Raw genomic sequence first — 21,085 nt, 5'->3', positions numbered from 1 at the left:
TAATCTAGGAAAAACTAGATAGTGATTTTTTAATAATTGAAAATTTGGTTCTGAAAGCTAAACTTCCACATCTGAGCTCAAAAATCTCCCAGACACAGATCCATAGATGATATAAATGAGAAACACATTAAGTGATTCCATATATTAAAAACACAACAAATTGCTTTTCCTATTCATTTTGCTATTATTTCTGAAATTTCTTTTTTATATTAGATGGATGCACAATACCTATGGTTGTAAGTTTCCTGTCAATGTATTATTGGGATTCATTTAAAATATCTTTAGATTTTTTTACAATAATCTTCATCTTCTGTATAAATATGTATTTCTTTGTGACCTTCATGACCAAATCAAGAATTCCCTGAAAACCATAATGTAACCTTACCTTGCTTCCATTTTCTCTTGCCTCTCGTTCCATCTTGAGGTCAGAAGTTAGAAGATTCTTGTATTTGTGTTTTCCATTGCTGCTGTGATCATCTATTCTGTATTCCGAAGTCAGCTGTGCCGAGAGGGGACTGTCACTCAGGTTCAGTGGCTGCTGGTCCTGCTCCAGCCCAGTTTTTCCATCACCGTTGGAGTCGCCCATCTCCCTGCTGTGTGTTCCCCCTGAAGCAACTGAACTGTGCCCCAGAGTCTCGTTGCCATTAAAGCTCTCTGCAGCGGAATCATCTGTTGTAAAAAAAAAAAAAATTATATTTTGATTTTGATTAATGTGCCATTCAGTTTCTACTTCAACTAGAATTCATTGTACTCATGTTATGTGCTTGTCATTGTGCTAATTTTACATATAATGTGTAATTTATCCTTAGAAATAAACTTGGAGAGCAGCCATTGTTACTTGTAATCTATCAGACTCATTTAGGCACAAGAACTGAAGCAAAATAAGCAAAAACAGAAAAAATAGAGGAAAACATTTAATCTCAAATGCAATCTCAAAAAATATATTTAAACCAAGAGAGTAAGTTAATTATCAATTACTTGCTATTAAATAGCCTTTGTTTTTCCGGTGAGAGCATACTTATTTGGTTAAAAAAAAATTCTCCTACGAAAGCATCATCTATCCTCCTAATATGGTACACATTGGTTCAAGCTTTGTAGGTATTTAATATGCACCTAAAACATTAGAAGGGCTCATAAATTTTGTTTCAGCTAATACACTTCTGGGACTTTTAAGCATAAGTTTAATCATTGTGCATATTTTTGTGTAGGTAAAAAGACATTTATACTAGTGTTGGTATAAAAAAATTTAAAATAGCAAAAATTTAAAATCAATATAAATTACCAAAAAAAGAAGACTTGCTTAAGACATGTTGGAATAATTAGAATATTATGGAGTTATTCAACATTTCATTTTAAAACTATAGAAAAATATGAGTCAAAGTAGTAAATGAGAAAATCTAGCTACAAAAGAGCATGGTCAGGCCCTGGCCGGTTGGCTCAGTGGTAGAGCGTTGGCCTGGTGTGCAGGAGTCCCCGGTTTGATTCCCAGCCAGGGCACACAGGAGAAGTGCCCATCTGCTTCTCCACCCTTCCCCCTCTCCTTCCTCTCTGTCTCTCTCTCTTCCCCTCCCGCAGCCAAGGCTCCACTGGAGCAAAGTTGGCCTGGGCGCTGAGGATGGCTCCAAGGCCTCTGCCTCAGGCACTAGAATGGCTCTGGTTGCGACAGAGTGATGCCCCAGATGGGCAGAGCATCGCCCCCTGGTGGGCATGCCAGGTGAATCCCGGTTGGGCGCATGCGGGAGTCTGTCTGACTGCCTCCCCGTTTCCAGCTTCAGAAAAAAAAAAAAAAAAAGAGCATGGTCAGTATGATCCTAACTTCATAAAAGGCAAACACATAAACACAGAGTGAAAAGACTGAAAAGATATAATCTAAAATGTTAATTTTGATTGCTTCTTAACTATACTACAATAAAATTTCTAATATTCTTTATTATCTACAACATATATAATTTTCCAATAACAATGATGAGATAACTATAAAAAAAACAAAATAGGGGAGAAGTGGAAAAGCAGAGTTAATAAATCTGGCTTTAAAATAAATAATAAGCTTGTTTAGAAAAAAAGTGTATTAATGAAACTTTACTGAGAACAAGAAAAAAGTTTACATAAAACAATCATATTCTATTTCTCTTAATTTTATCTTTTCAAACATGATAAGAATTTGCTAATAATTTTGAAGAATTATGAAGGGCAAAGATATTAAAGTGTTTTCATTAAAGGCTATTGATAAAAACCATATAAATGAGGAAGAGTAATAATATTCAATATTTGTGATTTTGTTTGATTTCTGAATATTTGTAAGTATGCTTTGCTTTTGCAGGGTACAATGAAATATTTAATGCCTTCTAATCAATTATATTCATGGGCATAATAGTTAAAGACTGAAGAAGTAGTAATTACTCTCCTGTTGATTCGTTAATTCAACATTCATTGAGTGCCTACACTTGGCCTAAAGGGGGTTAAGTATTTGGCCTGTAGAGATTCTACCTTCAATAAGTCCATAGAAAATATGAAGAGGCAGAAAAATAAATATGCAGCTAAAATTCAGAACAAAAAGAAAGAAAAGGCGATGATCCAAAACAAGGTATAAGAGTACCACAGAGGTTTCCCAAAAGACAGTGGCATATGGTTGAATTCCAAAGGATGAGTAGATCTTATGACCAGGTGAAGGAGTCGGAGGAGACAGTTTCCTACCAAGATCAGCAGGTACAAAATCACAGAGAAAAGACTATGCGGGGCTAAGCATAAAAGAGAAGGTAACGAAAGAGACCTAGAAAGGGGGAGGAGGATGTGCGGGGAAGTTTTGTGTATCAGAGAGCTTGGGCTGGACCTTGAGAGTAAATAGAAGCAAATTGAATTCCCTGCAGAAAATGATATTAACAAAATCAAGTTTTCAGGAGAGGACTCTGAATCTGATGAGGAGAATGGGATGAAGGCAACAAAATGGCAGTTGGGGAGACGAGATCTGTAAATTGTCTAAGTCAGCTCTTTGGAAAGCTCCAACTGAAGCAGCAGCATTGCAGAAAGCAAGGGGCCTGGAATCATCGTGAGAACAGACTCGGGAAGCCTGAGATTAGGGGGAAGTGGGAGGAAACCAGCTCTCAGGCTCCAGTGAAAATGAAAACTGTGTGCAGAGATGTGTTGTAGAATTGGGCACCGGAAACCTGTGGAATTATGTTAACTAGTGTCACCCTAATAAATCCATTTAAGAAATATAAAAACAAAGAGCATTACAGTTAATTTACTGTAAACTGATATTTTAAGCCCCATTATCTATAACTGTTTTGAGAAAAAGTTAAAATGTGTTCAAAGATTCTACTATTAAATTACTCTTTTTTATTTATCTATTCAAGAAAAGACTTCACCCTGGCTGGATAGTTCGGTTGGTTAGAGCTTCCTCCTCAAGTACAGAAGGTCCAGGTTCAATCCCTGGTCAGGGCACACACAGGAGCAGACCCATGTTCTGTCTCTCTCTCTCTAAAGTCAACAAATAATTTTTTTTTTAAAGGTAAGACTTCAAATGGAGACAAACCATGAATAAGAGAATTTAGAAAATGGGCCATAGGTGATATAAAATTATACTTTCCATAGTTTTAGTTTGAGAAGTAAAAAATATCCTTTTAATAATGAAATATCTAAGGTTTTTGAAATAATTAGGTAAATATATATGTAATTATGTATGTAATACATACATAAAAAACTGTATGTATTTTTTTATGCTATGTCAAACCCTTATGCTAAAATATGGAAGGTCATTTCAAGTTATTTGAATTTTCTTTCCAAGGAAGTCCAAAGAAAAACATAACAAACATATTCATGTTCAATTATTTAATTCATGAAGAAAAATGTGATTTAACATTTAAACTAAAATTCTTTAAAACATAAACATTTCATGTAAGAAATTTTATCAATGTAGTAAAAGAATGTATAACCCTAAAGAAATGTTATATTTTAAAATCAAACCTACATTAGTAAAAAACGAATCCAATACCCATTGTTGTTCAAATTTAAACATGCTTTATCGTTCTTTTAATTTGAAATCATCATACATATCTACTAATTAGTGTACCAGTTATACATTTTTTTAGGTAAGATAAATATTGTTATTTATCAGGAGAGTCTTTAATAAGAGTCATGTATTTGTAATTTTGGTACAAACAATAAATGAATAAAGGAGAAAATATTTTTAGACAAAGTAGTTCATTCCAGATGTTACCAAGGTAACTAGAGTCAATAGCTTTACATATTTCATTCCTGAGCTGAAATTCAGTATGTTTTACGAAGGATAAATGATGTACTCATTTGTATCAAATATTTATTTACCTATTTTATAATGTAAATAGTAAAAGAATCAATAATGGCACATGCCACTATTTTATAAATCTAAATTTAAGACAAAGTTTTTGAAGTCTGGATTAGAAAAATTCAATGTAAAGAAGTGAGCCAACTGAGGACAAATTAACTGGTTTTCATTGTCTAGTTTTGGGTAGCCATATTAATGGTTTTCTTCTCTCCTAAAGAGACTTTTTCAGATTTAATAACCACAAATCTCATACTTCTCTTTATCATAACCAATCCACATCAGTTTATGGCTTTAGAGGGGAAATCTGCTTCCTTACCCATCCTGAGTGGTGGCTGGTGTTGTGGATACTGGGCTGCTACACTGAGGGTTAGGTCTATAGGTATGACCTTTAACTTCACAGGGCCCCGGTGATGGTGTGTCCCTCAAATTTTAGCCTGGATACCACAGCATTTGAACCAAAGACTCTATATTTGAGTCCCAAGGATAAACAGCACTTGCAGCTTTGGAAAATAAAGGGTGCCCAGGGTACCTAGCAACAGAGGAAAATGTAGAATGTGATGACAGTGAGTGTGGAAACTAGTGACATCAGAAGGGCAGCTGGATGTTTGGGTAGCATTTGTGCTGAGGTTAGTTTGATGGGATGGACTTAGTATTATGGGGAGGGTCGTCCAAGTGCGCTCAGCTGCTGCTCTTGTCTGTAAGGCATAGTAACACAAACTATAAGTGGCAGCTCTTTATTGTCCTCTCTCTCCTTCCCTATCCCCCATTCCCCCCACCATTAGTACACACCCTAGAAACGCTATTTGTTTAAACACTATTTGTGTCAAGCAGTTTCTCCAGTACCAGCCTCAATGGTTAGCTCTTGCTATCCAAAGAGAATTAACCTCTAATAGTATGATGATGTGTACTTAAGTGTATATGTATGTCTGTACTTATGTATGTATGTATCTACCTACCTACATACCTACCTAATAATATGTTATAAATGTATTTGAAATCTCCCAAAGCACCTGACCTACTTTCTTATTCAGCTACTTTCAGTAGCTCTTTATTATGGCCTTTAGGCCAAGTGCCTTTGGCAAAATGAATAGGAAAAAATATATTACCCTTATTTTAAGATTGGGACTTGGATTTTTAGTCCTAAAATTCAGGTCAGATGCTCACAGAGTCCAAAAAGCTTTTTATCATTTTCCTCAAATGCACCCCAGTCCTCCAGCTCTAGTCCTTTAAAACTACCTTAGAAAACTTCCATTTCATAGTTAACCATAAAACTAATGTTTAAATCCAAAATATAACCTTGCTCCAGAAGATTAGTACCTTAACATCCCCAGTCCTGCCTTGAGCCTGACTCCAACGCCTTCATCTCTGCCTTCATCGCCTTGTGGGCCATCTAGAAATGCCTTCCACTCATTTCCCCTCTTCAAAGTCATCTGATGACCTTTCCCATTCTCTTCATTTCTATTTCACTTATCCTCTATAATACAGGTTTTAAAGCCTAAGAAAACAACGGTTCTGTTTCCTTTGTTTTCTTATATGCAAAAACTTCAATTGTTGACTACAAAAGTTTTAGATTTCCAAGTCCCTAATACCACAAAAACCTATGAAAAAATAATAAAAAATGCAATGTTCTAGTTTTGTCTGTTTTTTTTTTCAGAATATTATCCAGATTATATAATATTTATTAATGGTATCTTAAATCTCAACACATATAAAAAATGATGCTGCATTTTGAAGTCAAAATATTTAATGCTAAGTTTACTAATATAAATAAATACATATGTACATATACTTATACATATACATATACATATAATTATACATATACTTATGTATAATTACTGCTAAAAGACTAAAGGACATTCACTTCAAAATGATAAAGCTAATATTCCAGGTAAGAAAGCAACAAGGGGATTCAGCTTTCCACTAAATTACTTCTACAGGGAGTGTCATTATCTTTTGGTAGCTCTTAATTCAGAAGAATAGCCTCTAAATTAAGAAACAATAAAGAGAAGGCACAGAGAGAAGCTGGATGTTTTAAAGCATATAACCAAAGTTCAGAACAATAATTAAATAAAAATAATTCTACGCTATCAATGAGGAGGCAAAACATACCCTTTATGTAATTTGGTTTAAAATTTTTTACCCAAATATCTATTGTGTGCTAGACACCCTTCTTGGCACTCTGAGGCAATTGAGTGTCATATGGAATTTGTTCATAACTATAGCAAGATAATTACAATGCAAGATAAAAAACAGTATCTACACCATGGAAGTTTCATATAAGGCAATAAATAAACAATGTTCTTCACAGAAAAGAAAAAGTCACCTATAATCGCTGGGGTTTTGGGCAGTATCAGGAGAAGGCCTTTTACAAGAGGTACAATTCGAAGAAGGAAAAATATATGTAGGTGCATGATGGTCATGATGGAGGTTATTCTAGTTCAGGAGAATGAATAAGAAAAAACATCAAGCACAGGAAAAAGCTGGAAGAGGACAGGAAATTAAGGATACTCTACAAACTAAGGCAGGGGATTACATATTTTAGAGAGTTGTAGATATCATACTGTATATTCCATCTCCTGAACCATTTATAAAATTCTTTTCCCATGGAAGGCACTTGGAGAATCCCAATGATTCTGTTAGTCTAGTCTGAGAAAAGCTTATCTCTTTTCCTACCTCAGAGCCAATCAACTGACCTATAACAAAATTTTCTCTAAGTCCTGAGATGACTCATTTTTTAAAATGGCCATTAATGCAATAACTTCTCAATAGTTTCTCAATTGTCTAAAAAATATTATAGACTACTATTTTCATATTTACCCATCACCTTGTTTACAGTTTCAAAGAACTGAACATTTTATAAAAAATGATAGGCATAAACATTTTTTACATTTTTACAATGTGAATTGAAAATATCTGATTTCTTTTGCTGATAAAATTACAGTACTATGAATACCGCTGTGTTTTACTGCCTACATTGATAATAAAATGAAATGTTACAATTCAGTTACAGGTAAGTTTGCTGATAAAAATCCCATTACTGTGAATTCTACTGTATTTTATTGCCTACATTGATAATACAATGAAATGTTAAAATTCAGTTAGAGGTAAGTGAAAATGTATATTCTCACTGCAAGTCATGAACCTCCTGATTTCTCTATAGACCTCAAGGCTACGTGTTCTTGAACTAGATGACATGCTGCTATTATTATTATTATTTTATTTATTTATTTATTTATTTTTTACTTAGCTGAAATGGTACCATAATAATTAAATCTGTCACAGATTTTCAGATAACTACTCCAAACATGTTATTCTAGACTTCTGTAGGGGTTCGTTGAGTTCTTTTTCTTACCTTGTCATCTATGATTCTAAAATCTATATATTTTATTTACCAATTAGACTGCAAGTGTCCACAAAGTATATGTTTTACATCTTGTGCCTTTGTTGACATGAGAGATACATGTCTGTCCATCTCTCTATATAGATCAGCGGTTCTCAACCTGTGGGTCGCGACCCCGGGCGGGGGTTGAATGACCAAAACACAGGGGTCGCCTAGAGCCATCGGAAGGGCTTTAGGCGACCCCTGTGTTTTGGTCGTTCGACCCCCGCCAGGGTCATGGCCCACAGGTTGAGAACCGCTGATATATTGTAGATAGATATATCAATCGATTGGTAAATAAGACACATCAAAAACAGTGTAATACACTTATGCAGCTGTGTAAAGCATTCAGGTACTGGCAGCCCACTCATGAAGCTGTGTACTTCTATAAGTTAAAACCGAAACAATTAATACTGTATGTTTTTTGATGTCCTGTCTCATACAACAACCGGTATATACTATGATAAATTCTCATGTTAAATTTAAATTGAATCTAAGACAATAAATTTCTATAAGAGTCTAGCATTTTAAAAGAGAGCTGACAGCTAATCACTGGACAGAAGTGTCTTAGGAAACATTAAATGGACAATAGAAACCAGAAACTATGTCATATAGTATTATTATAAAGTCATTCTCTTAGAAAAGGATTTGATAATTTAAAAAGAAACAGCTCAGGGATTTATCATGAATTATGCTAAACCGATAACCAAGGTAAATGAAAAATAAAAGTCACAAACTAGGGTAAATTATTCTGCAAAAAATTGTTCTTATTGAAGGCCCTGGCTGGTTAGCTCAGTGGTAGAGCATTGGCCCGGCATGTGGAAGTCTCAGGTTCAATTGCCAGCCAGGGCATATAGAAAAAGCACCCATCTGCTTCTCCAACCTTCACTCTCTCCTTTCTCTCTATCTCTCTCTTCCCCTCCCTCAGCCAAGGCTCCATTGAAGCAAAGCTGGCCTGAGCATTGAGGATGGCTCCATGGCCTCTGCCTCATGGACTAGGATGGCTCTAGTTGCAACAGAGTAACACTCCAGATGGGCAGAGGATCACCTGCTAGTGGGCTTGCCAGGTGCAATTGGTCAGGTGCATGCCGAAGTCTGTCTCTCTGCCTCCCCGCTTCTCACTTCAGAAAAATATAAAAAAACAAAACAATAACAACAAAAATGTCCTTATTAAAACTAAAATTAACGTGATCTGAAAGGAATATCCCCTACCTTGGCATTTAGTTAAACAACACCTTCAGGGTTTTGTTCCTTTGCCAATAATAAATCAGAAAATATTTTATCCTAAAAAAACTAAATCAATGAAAAAAAAAGACCCAATAAAAACATTTTTATTGTTTGAAACACGTATCATGCAGCTGAATAGGACCTTGGCTATCTTCAAATATTGATTTGCATTTTTTTGTTTGCTGTTAAGTGTCTCCTCATTTTTTTAAATTAAATTCCACTGTTGAATACAGGGTGTGGTGTGGTATATAGATATGCTAACTACTCCATTAATTGTACACTTTCAAGTGTTGCAGAACTAAAAGAGACAGGTACATCACTTAGTGATGCAGCCTAAGAGAAGTGGAGCTCTCCAACATTACTTGAATGCAGCAGCTAGATGTGACTTAGAGTCAGTTCCATTGGGGGAAATGAGGCTGTTTGTGTTGTAGGTGAAATAGGTAGTAAGCATTCAGTACAATTAGCTTTGGATGAATGAATAGGTTGTGTGATGTGTCATGATATGTTGGTGTGAGTGTTTTAGCTACATGGTCATATGTATTGTACTAAACACCTTTCAGAATGGAAACAAAGTATACACAATCCCCTCCTAATACACAAGCACAGATTCCAGGAGGCATAATCTCTTGCCATCCTAGAAAAAATTGTAGCTGTGAAACAGAGAAAAGGGGATTCCTCAAACTTGGGCTTTTTATGCTGTTAGAAAGTATAAAATTACTGTCACTGGAGTAACATTTTTTTCCCTAAAATTGGTGCTGCCTTTAGTTCTTACCCTTCCAGATTACTAGGGGACCAACTCTGAATTTTGTGAGAAACTCTAGTGCTCCGCCAATAGATTACCATTGTTTGAATCATTTTGCTTAATTTGTGCAAAGACAATTTTTACCTTGAAAAAGCAACATTAACTAATACATAATATTTGTCTTACTTTTAGGGAAAAAAGAAGCAGAAATATTAAGTAACAACTACATTGAGTTAAAAATATAACTTACATGTTGAAGGGATTTAAAATCATGTAACAAAAATAGTCAAATAAGTAGGGGGTTCTAATCTGAAAAAAGAATACTTTCAGAGATAATGGGAAAAGATATAATTGAATCAAGTATTTGAAGATTTCCATATATTTTTAATTACCCGTCAGAATTTCAAGGATTAGAAGTAATACAGAATCAGTTTTTTGTATAATATTATGGGAAATGGTAAAATCATCAGATAAGTTTTTCTAAGAGGTATGTAAATATAGCGTGCTAACTATTAAAGGGCAAGTTCAAGTTCTTATTTTATCAGTTTGAGATTGGTACATAGTAAATATTCAACCCCTATTAAACCAGACAGCCACAAGAGATCACAATCATATATCTATTTAGTGGCTGTTCAAGAAATAGACTGGGAGTCTTCCTAATTCTTTATATATGGTCCTGAACTACTCATTGGAGGTATTACTGCATTGGGTGCTATGGTAGGAAGAATGTTTATGTATCCCTCCTCCAAATATTCCACACCCTAATTCCTAGAATTTGTAAATATGATGAGATATTACTCCTGTGATTTTGCTTTGTCATGTGGTACAGTGGGTATTAAATTGGGAAATCATTTGGGTAGGCCTGATTTATTCCATGAGCACTTAAAAGCAGACATACAATTTTCTCTTCTTTGGTTAGTGGCAAAAGAGGAAGTCAGAGAGATTCAAAACACAAAGGTTTTTCAGTGAACCACTGATGACTTGAAGATGGAGCAGGTCATATGAAAAGAAATGAAACAGGCAGCTAGAAGAGATCCCAGTGACAGCTGGCAAGAAAACAAGGACCTCAGTCCTACAACCACAAGGAATTAAACTCTGCCAACAACTTGGTTGAATTTATCTTGGTCAGGGGCAAGGAATTTAGAAGTATTTCTCATACAAGAGTTTTGGGGTCACATGTGAGAAATTAACATAAATAATATCCAACAACTAACTGGTTAATACACAATTATGGAAGACAACTGTTGATACCAAGAAAACTAAATAAGACTGACAGTCTTCAAATCTAAGTTAAGAAGGCTGAATATGAGGTAATTTCAGTTTCACTTCTTTAGGAATTTGTGTGTGTGTGTGTGTGTGTGTGTGTGTGTGTGTGTGTGTGTGTGTGTGTGACAGAGACAGAGAGAGGCACAGATAGGGACAGACAGACAGGGAGATGAGAAGCATCAATTCTTTGTTGTGGCACCTTAGTTGTTCATTGACTGCTTTCTCATACATGCCTTGACTGGGGGGCTACAGCAGAGCAAGTCACCCCCTGCTCAAGCCAGTGACCTTGGGTTCAAGCCAGCAACCTCAGGGTTTTGAACCTAGGTCCTCGGCATCCCAGTCCAATGCTCTATCCACTGAGCCATCACATGCTCAGGATCTCTGGGAAATTTTTAAAAAAAGGAACCTGCAAGCCAAATATTTTCTTTTGATCAAAAATAATAAGCAAGAGCCATTGTGGTGACACTTTTTAAAAGATTCATAAAAGGATATGATATTGCCTAATAAGTGTATACTAAAGGGTTAAAGATATTAGTTCAGGGAAAAGAATCACCTTGATTATCTTAATTAACAAACTCCTGGGAAAGAAGCTCTTTACTGAGGTCAAGTATATGTTTGCAAAAATCAAGAAACTTAGCCCTTAAAGCAAAGCTGTGTAACATCTATCTGGTCATGTGCTAAAATCATTGTTGGTTTTGCTCACATAGTAGGTAAAGAGTTATCAGTCTAGAGAAAGCTGTCAAAATCCTCAAAGTTTGTTCCCTGGGTCCCTCGTGTTCTCTTTTCCATCTTTATGGCAAATCCTCCCACTATCTGCATGCACACTGGCTCTCTGTACATCATTTCACTGAGAAAAAAATAATTGAAAGATTGATTGATTGATTATCCTTTGACTGAAATTCCCCCACAGAAAAATGTTACTTCAGTGAAACACTTGTAATTTAAACCTTTTATCTCTAATTGCAGAATGAAAGGCTTTCTTCTCTTGGTATTTTCAGCCATTAGCAAGAAGCATGTTGTGCTTTAGGAGCATGTGTAGTGGAAGAAATACCGAATCATACTAGACCTATTCAACTCCCAGGTTTCAGAGTAACTTAGAGGCTGATGATTAGAGTGCATGCTCCATGATGTTTTCTCCTAAGCCCTCCTACCCGCACCCCTAAAAGAAATTCCACTCTCTATCATAGTGTATGAGCCAGGACTACTCAATGAGAAAACTAAAGCTTGTGTCCCAACATTCTGAGATGGCAAGAAACCCAAGTTGCCAAGCAATTCTTAAACTTAAAGAATAAATCCAAAAGTTAGTATTCTTTGTTTGTTTGTTTGTTTGTTTAAAAGATTTTATTTATTCATTATAGAGAGGGGAGAGAGAGAAAGAGAGAGAGGGAAGGGGGGAGGAGCAGGAAGCATCAACTCCCATATGTGCCTTGACCAGGCAAGCCCAGGGTTTTGAACCGGCAACCTCAGTGTTTCCAGGTTGACGCTTTATCCACCACCACAGGTCAGGCCAAAAGTTAGTATTCTGAAAGGCTCCCCACACATACTTCTTCATCTTATACTGGTAATTTTGGTTTGCTCTGAGATGCTCTCTTCTCCCTTTCTTTGCAAACCATTTCCCAGATTCCCTTGCCTACTTATGATTTGGTTCAAACAGTGGGAGGTACTGGCAAGAGACCGAGGATGGGAGAAAGAGAAAATGCCTGGGTATCTCTGTTCCCCGCCCCATGCACACACGCTCTCTGATTTGGTGACAGCTCCGTCTCCACCATGGAGTGTATCTTCTTCATACCCAGGTCTTGCCAGGAAGCATCTTTGGTAAATGTCATCCCATCAGGTAGCTCTGGCTCTTGGGCTCCAGTAACACCAACTCCTTCCCTGCTTTTCACCTTTGGTTGTAGCACCATCTTCCTTCTGTTATTAATTCCCATGCTGCTATACTATCCCATTTAGCTTTTGAGCTCTACAAACATCATTGTAAATAAGGTCTTATAACAAGCTTTTCTGGTGAATGACATGAAATGGAACACATTTTACCAGTAGGATTACAACTGACACAATTTGCCTTACTTTGGTCTCAATATTTCTCAATGATGTTATTATAGTCAAAAGTTTAAATTTTTTCTTAATGTCAATTTATTATTTGATATCAAAAACATTTTCACCATGCTCCCTTCATTATTTTTATTTCAAGAACTGAACTTGATCATCATCAGAGACAGTGGTATTAGTAATAAACTTATGGGCTATCTTAAAGGGTTTCAAGTTAATAAGAATTTTGGATGGTTAATTATAAAGCATTATTACTTAAATAGTTGTCAAAGGACTGGTATATATTTTTCTTCTTCTTCTTTTCCAAATGAGCGAAAGAGAGATATAAAGACAGACTCCCTACATGCGCCCTGATCAGGATCCACCCAGCAGCCCCCATCTGGAGCCAATGCTCTGTCCATCTGCGGCCATGCTCACGACTGAGCTATTTTTATCCCCTGAGGTGAAGGCTCCATGGAGCCATCCTCAGCTCTTGGGGCCTATGTGCTAGAACAAATTGAGCCATGGCTATGGGAGAAAAAGAGAGAAAGAGAGAGAGAAGGGGGACAGGGAGGGGTGGAGAAGCAGATGTTCATTTCTATGTGCCCTGACTGGTAATTGATCCCAGGACATCCACATGCCAGGGATGCTCTACCACAGAGCCAACTGGCCAGGGCCAGACTGGTATCTTTTTGTGTGTGTGTGTGTGTCAGAAACAGAGAGAAACAGAGACAGGGACAGATAGGGACAGAAAGACAGGAATGGAAAGAGATGAGAAACATCAATTCTTCATTGTGGCACCTTAGTTGTTCATTGACTGCTTTCTCATATGTGCCTTGATCAGGGGCCTTCAGCAGACTGCGTGACCCCTTGCTCGAGCCAGCGACCTTGGGTTTAAGCTGGTGAGCCTTGCACAAACCAGATGAGCTCACACTCAAGCTGGCGACTTCGGGGTTTCAAACCTGGGTCCTCCGCATCCCAGTCGATGCTCTATCCACTGCGCCACCACCTGGTCAGGCTGGACTGGTATTTTTCTTAATAAATATTGAATTGTTCTCTTTTAAACAAAGAGCCTATACTGGATTCATATGAGTAATAACAATTGCTTTGAATCATTAAACACTTTAATGGTACTAATAGTTTTGGTAGTCATTACCTTTGCAATCTTCAAAAGAGATCTGGGAATAAGGTAACATTATCAGGTTTCCTGTTTTAAAGATCTTGGTAATGATAAAATAGAGACTGTGTTCAAGTAACAGTGACAAACACAGGATTGGAAACTGGTTTTCCAGTTCCAGGCCAAATTTTTGTCTAAAGCCCATCGCTGCACCTCAGCAGGACATACATTTAGATATTATGAGAAGAGTCTGAAGGAGACAGGTGGTGTGCTATGTGGGGGGGAAATGAGTTAACTGTAGATTTAGGAGGCTCTTAGAGACACAACTGAATTAGAAAGTGTACTCTGAGGTCACCCATTTTGCAGCACCTCATAAAATCAGGAATCTGATGAATAGCCTGACACCACCTTCTACTCACTGTAACAAAAGCCTTCTGCCTACCCTTCTTGCAATTAGAATAAACTGAATAACCATGATGTTTTTTATCAATGCAAATGAACTTTCAATATCACCATCAGCACAAAAGTACAAGATGACCAATTATATGACATTTATAACCAAAGACAATTGTATCTGCCATTCAGGGCTGAGTGATATCAAATGAGATCATCTTATAAAATTTCCTAAAGATTTGAATACACAGGAGGAGAAAAATAAATTACAAATACATGAGCTAAAAGGAGAAGCATTAACATCATTATTTGGGAACATACAGAAAATGAAAATCCTATTATTGAAAAAGAATAGTAGTATATTTGTTACTTTTCTATTTAAAAACTGATTTTCACAGGTGACCTAATATATACTTCAGAGGGACCCAGTGAGGTAAAATAGATAAGCACTAATTACCCCATTTTACTAATGTGAAAATGTCTGAATCATAAAATGTTCCTGTGACTCAGCAAAGATAGAAGAGGTAATGAATGGAAAAGCTGGTCCATCATGGCAAACGCCAGTCAGTTCTGGGAGACCACTATGCTACACTATCTCCTAAGGAAGACAGGCCTTAGAAATGGTATTTGAAAAGCAAATAAAAAGAAAGTAAACTAAGGAGAAGGAAGAGAAGGACAGGGAGGAGGAAGACAATGATGCAAGTAGGTTGGAACAGATTTTAAACAGAGCTGTAGAGGAGGCAGGAGAATAAATATTTTGTGAAGGGCCCTGGGGGCAGGAATTTGGGGATTGGGAAGAACTGTCCTGGAACGTGTCAGAAATAAAGTAATAAAGTGATCATTACTGAGTATTTTAATGTAGGGGTACCGACATTGAAGAAAAATCACCCAGGGACATACCCTCTCTCTTCCTCTCATGACCAAATTCTACTAAATATGGTGCTTTTCTGTATAGTCTACAGCTAGCACTGTTTTGTGTGTAGTGAATATTTAGCAAATGCCTAAAGAATGAAGTTAATTAATGCTGTTCTCTAAGCTTGTGCTTTTATTTATTTTTTATTTATTTTTTACAGAGACAGAGAGAGAGAGAGTCAGAGAGAGGGATAGATAGTGACAGACAGACAGGAATGGAAAGAGATGAGAAGCATCAATCATCAGTTTTTCGTTGTGGCACCTTAGTTGTTCATTGATTGCTTTCTCATATGTGCCTTGACCGTGGGGCTACAGCAGACTGAGTAACCCCTTGCTTGAGCCAGCGACCTTGGGTCCAAGCTGGTGAGCTTTGCTGAAACCAGATGAGCCCACGCTCAAGCTGGCGACCTTGGGGTCTTGAACCTGGGTCCTCCGCATCCCAGTCCTACATTCTACCACCTGTGCCACCGCCTGGTCAGGCTAAACTTGTGCTTTTCATATTTCAAAACTTTTTATTTTACATGACACACTAATTTTTCACACATGTGTAAGTCATATTTTCTCAAATTTTCATGAAAAATGTGGACCTTACTTTGATAGTTCTATGCATAAAATAGTATGTACAGAAAGTCACCAAGTGGAAATACCATGTTTAAAAAAAGTCAGTTGAAGAAGAGAAAACTTTGTTTTTTTTTATATGATGTTTAATTTATCATAGTAAAAGTGTTAGCAAAAAAAAAAAAAATGCCAGATTGAGTTTGAGAAAAATGAAAAACTAAGAGTTGAAAGAATTCCAGGTGAGGAGCCACTGAGCCACTTCACCCGCAGGTGTTGTAAAGTACCAAAAACTACAGAATTAATATTAATATTTTAAGAGGCTTGGAGAACATTTTATTAATTTGGGTTAAGGTGTGCAGAGAAATTGTGAGAATAGTCTCTGTACTGTGTGATTGGCATAACCAGGATGGCCCTTGGCATTGTATTGTAAATGCAAAGGGGAGGAAAACATGGATCCCCAGACATTCCACCACACCTGTGGGGAAAGGAGTGAATGGCTAGCCAGGTACAGGGAGAGAAAAGCCAAAATAAACCTTTTCTTATAACTATGAGCCATTTGCGGGCATTTGTCCCCACGGAAACTACCTCTCCTATGTAAATGCATTTGGTTAATACGTGTGACTCGGGACAGAGATGGAAGATGAACACTAGATAATATGGGAATGCCTTTAAATATGTAAAAAGATATCTTTCTGCCATTGTGTTGACTTGGAAATTTTGTTTTCTCCAAAAGGATGTATGGCTTGCAAAATGAACATGGTCCTATCATGTTAAAGGACATATGACTATAACCAAAGTGCTCCTAATTACAATTTTTGCTTTTGTACTTCCCACTTACAAAACTATAAAAACCAAGTAGAACAAAGGGCCAGCGCGCTCTCCCTCAGACTTCTGTTGGAGTTGCTGCCGCTTGGCCAAGCTAGACAATAAAGCTTTGGTGTGTAATCGACGGACTTTGTTCATGTCTTCAATGTTTCAGGTCCCTCCGGATTAGGCTTAACACAGGTAATAAATTCTTTTTATTGTGGTAGTATATATGCTCATTTTCATTTATATGATTCTATCATGATAAATTACTGAATTCTCCTCAAATCAGAATTAAAATCTCTCCTGGTTAACTACAAAAAAAAATTTTCTCTGAGTTTCTGGACTGATTGTGTCAATTTAAGCTCTGAATAAATACTAAGATAAGAATTCTTACAATGTGATTATTTTTAATTATCCAAGAGGTGACCCAAATACACTCCCCACACCCTACCCCTATAGTTCATGCTGCTATACCATGGCACATCACCATTCTTTGAATAAAGTGCAGCGGATTCTGGTTTGAAGGCCCTTGTTTCTTTTCTTATATTTTAGAAAGAGAGACAGACAGAAAGGAAGAGAGAGAGAGATGAAAAGCATCAATTCTTCATTGCGGCACCTTAGTTATTCACTGACTGCTTTCCCATATGTGACTTGACCAGGGGATAGGTGGGCTACAGCTGAGCCAGTGACCCCCTTGATCAATTTGAGCTCATACCTTCCTCCTCGATGTGTGAGCTAAGATGAAACAGCATCAAAATCACCTGTGAACCTGTTAGAAACACCAAATTCCAGGCCTTACTCCAGACCGACTGGGTCAGAATTATGCTAATTGCATTTATCTTCCTAATAACAATAATAAAAACAGAATTTCTACTTATGCATGCTCTGCTGTCTTAATATCGTTTTTAAAAATGAATACTCACAAGAACAATGCATCCTAAAATAGCATTTGCCCAGGTTAAATAGTCACAGAATCCTGAATTTTGATTTTCTTAGTACTTCTTATTTTTTATTTTAGCGATAGGAACAGAGAACAGGAGGCAGGAATATGGTGATGGGGGTGGTGCAAGGCACAATGTTTGCCATATAGTAGGGACTTAATAAATTAAAAAAACAAACAGCCCAATAGAAGAAAAGGAGGGAAGAAGAAAGGTACACGGATACAGGATCTGTGCGTATCAGAAAGAGAATATAGTAAAAATTATATAAAAATATATAGTAAGTAAAAATAGGAATTTTGGAGTAGTTGTTGACTATGATTGCTAAAAAGATAATTACTTATTCTATTGTCTCGATTGATAAATTTTCCAGACATTTAATGGAGTAGGTGAAAAACAAATGAAAGATTAAGGAGGACCCAAGGAGAGCAAGTCCTGGCAGAGGAAGGGAGAATGGAGGAGAGGTGACTGGGTGCAGAGGGGCAGGGCAGGGAAGACAGGAGAGGGGAGGAGGGCAGCAGAGTGGGTGGGAGGGAGGAGAGAAGGAGAAAGGAGGACAGTGATTGGAGAGGACCACTGACAGCAGTCTGAGTAATAACACTTGCATATGGTTATCTGAGGACCCGCTGGGTGTCCCCCGGGACCCCACGCTCAGAAAGAGTGGGAAGGAGCTCAGGGTTTGTTCTCTGCTGGGTCTAGCGCAGCTCCCACCCCCAAGTGCAGTGCTTCTCAAACTATGTAACGACAAACTGGGTTTGATTTTCAATCTGGCATGGACGAATAGTTTGTCAAATTAAAAAAAACAAAAACAAAAAACAACTTGGCCCTGGCCGGTTGGCTCAGTGGTAGAGCGTTGGCCTGACGTGCAGAAGTCCTGGGTTCGATTCCCGGCCAGGGCACACAGGAGAAGCACCCATCTGCTTCTCCCCCCCTCCCCCCCTCCTTCCTCTCTGTCTCTCTCTTCCCCTCCCGCAGCCAAGGCTCCATTGGAGCAAAGATGGCCCGGGCGCTGGGGATGGCTCCTTGGCCTCTGCGCCAGGTGCTAGAGTGGCTCTGGTCGCAACAGAGCGACGCCCCAGAGGGGCAGAGCATCGCCCCCTGGTGGGCAGAGCATTGCCCCTGGTGGGCGCATGCAGGAGTCTGTCTGACTGTCTCTCCCCATTTCCAGCTTCAGAAAAATACAAAAAAAAAGAAAAAAAAGTTAAAACACAAAGCAACCATGGAATATGACATACAAAATACAAGCCCGTTCACTTATTTATTAAAGGTTATAGAGAGAAAAAAATGTTCTGTTCCAAATCCTGCACTGGTCTCCTCATGGACCAGTAAGTCTTCAGGACCAACACAACTCCACTAACTGCTCCTTGAGAGCCAGACCTGGTAGAAACTCAGGAAAACTTTGTAAAATATCTAAGTAATATAGACCTCAGACCATTTACAGTTCAGCAACAAATTATAGTATTTTTTCCCTGGAACTTGATTTATTTTTTTCCCCATTTTATTGCCACCACAATTCTGAGAAGACACAGGGTGGTGAATATGACCCCTATTTTGAAATGGTTAGATTGAGGACAGAGGACAGGCTTGTTAACTGACAGTCCCTTACGGAGCAGCAGAAGGGAAGAGGACTCAGTTCTCTGGACTTCCAGGCCCCTGCTTCTTTTCATAGGCCTAAGTGGCTTCTTTTCTTCTGCAATCAAATGGGACATGTAGTACTAATTAGTGAGCTGTAAGCACTTTGGTTTTCACTTTTGGCTAGCAGAATCTCTAATTTACACATTTCAGCTCTGCTACTTTGTAATTCAGCTTAGCCTCCATTGCTGCAGCTATCCTGTTAAGATGCATATTTAAAGGGCACTCCAGCAGAGACCCTGCCGCAATTAATCAATTGTTTCAAAAATATAAGCGCTGTTAGTCATTTTCCATTTTTCTTTACTCTGTAAATTAAGTCTTGTAGGAACAGTATAAAACAGCTAGTATAAAAACAATCTAAAAGCCATGACAACTACTGCAAATCATTAGTAAATTGTTCCTTCCAACAACCGATTCAAAATAATTGTAAAAATGAAATCTATAGTCGAAATCTTGGTGGCCATATTTTAAAGGCTAGCTATTGAATTATCATTTATCCATCTTGTCTACAAAAATACATAAGCTAAACTGTCAACAGAAGTCGCCTATTGGAAGTAAAGTGAATTGGGAAGGAAGAATAGAGGACTCTTATTCTTTATACATTTCTATACTTCTGAAAAATTTTTCATGAATATATATTTAAATGAATATGTAATATTTTATGAATAATATATTGATGATAGATGCAATTCCAGTAAGTCTCAAGACTTTTATCATGTATATTTTAAAACAAATGTGAATATTTTATTACTTTATCCATTAAACTTTGAAATAAAACAACATGCAAAGCATGTTCATAGCCCTTTAGTAGAGATATGAGGCAACTACAGTGGAGACATAAGACTCAGATTCCCAGGAAAATATGTATAATGCCAAAGTCAGGGAGCTTCCCATTTCTCTATGCTAATGGGCAGAGAAAAATGAATATATTGTATCATTTAATGGAATCTCCTTGTATTTCTAACTTAGCTATTGTGAAGCGGAGGAGAAAACAAAAAGAATCATGTAAAACATTCACTGGTTGCAGTGATACAACCCAAAATTCAGGGTAATCCTATGCCAAAATTGTTTATGTAAATGTGGTCAAAGTATATTTTATATTTTAACTATCCTACTGAATCTTTTCCCAGTCACGGTAAAATCAGTGAGATATCCCTTATTCTCTAAAGTGTTAGAGATGGGAGCAGAGAACATGTGAAGTTGGCAAGGATTCCATCCCACGGCTGATGATTTTATCTGATAACCAAAAATATGCTAAGATGGCAAAAGCATGATGAGAATATTTGCCAGATTGTAAATCTAATTTTCTATCACTGGTCCAGGAAGACATAGTTGGCTTCTAATTGATAATTCTCTAAAACCTAACATTTTAAAATACTTAAAATAAAAAAGTTACTAACAATGTTATGCTAGTCCAAACACTAGTATTTCTCTTTACCAGATTAACGCTATGATACACATTTTAGGCGAGGCCGGGCAACTGAGAAATGAAGTTTTGAGGTCAAGAAGAAACAATGCTAGTCCTGGCCAGGTCACTCAGTTGTTTAGAGCGTTGTCCCAATAAACCAATGTTGCAGGCTTGATCCCTGGTCAAGGCACACACAAGAATCAACCAATGAATGCATAAATAAGTGGAACAACAAATTGACCTTTCTTGCTCTCTCTCTCTCTCTCCCTCTTCTACTCTCTAAAGTCAATTTTTAAAAAAAGATAATGCCTGATCTGCGGTGGCGCAGTGGATAAAGCGTCAACCTGGAAACACTGAGGTTGCCGGTTCAAA

General features: G+C 37.3%; 1 protein-coding gene across 3 annotated transcripts in view; it reads right to left on the bottom strand.

The window, feature by feature from the left end:
- The window catches only part of NOL4 (nucleolar protein 4), a 341,271-nt gene that overhangs the window by 152,390 nt on the left and 167,796 nt on the right, over positions 1–21,085 (bottom strand). For all 3 annotated transcript variants that reach the window (XM_066352904.1, XM_066352905.1, XM_066352906.1), the window contains exon 6: positions 386–669. In XM_066352904.1, coding sequence (XP_066209001.1) covers positions 386–669 — 284 coding nt within the window. The remainder of the gene's footprint in view (positions 1–385; positions 670–21,085) is intronic.

Source organism: Saccopteryx leptura, chromosome 11 (assembly GCF_036850995.1).
Source record: "Saccopteryx leptura isolate mSacLep1 chromosome 11, mSacLep1_pri_phased_curated, whole genome shotgun sequence".
In the NCBI taxonomy this organism is placed as follows: Eukaryota; Metazoa; Chordata; class Mammalia; order Chiroptera; family Emballonuridae; genus Saccopteryx; species Saccopteryx leptura.
Note: the sequence above shows the minus strand (reverse complement) of the source record. Positions and strands in the feature narration are given on the sequence as shown.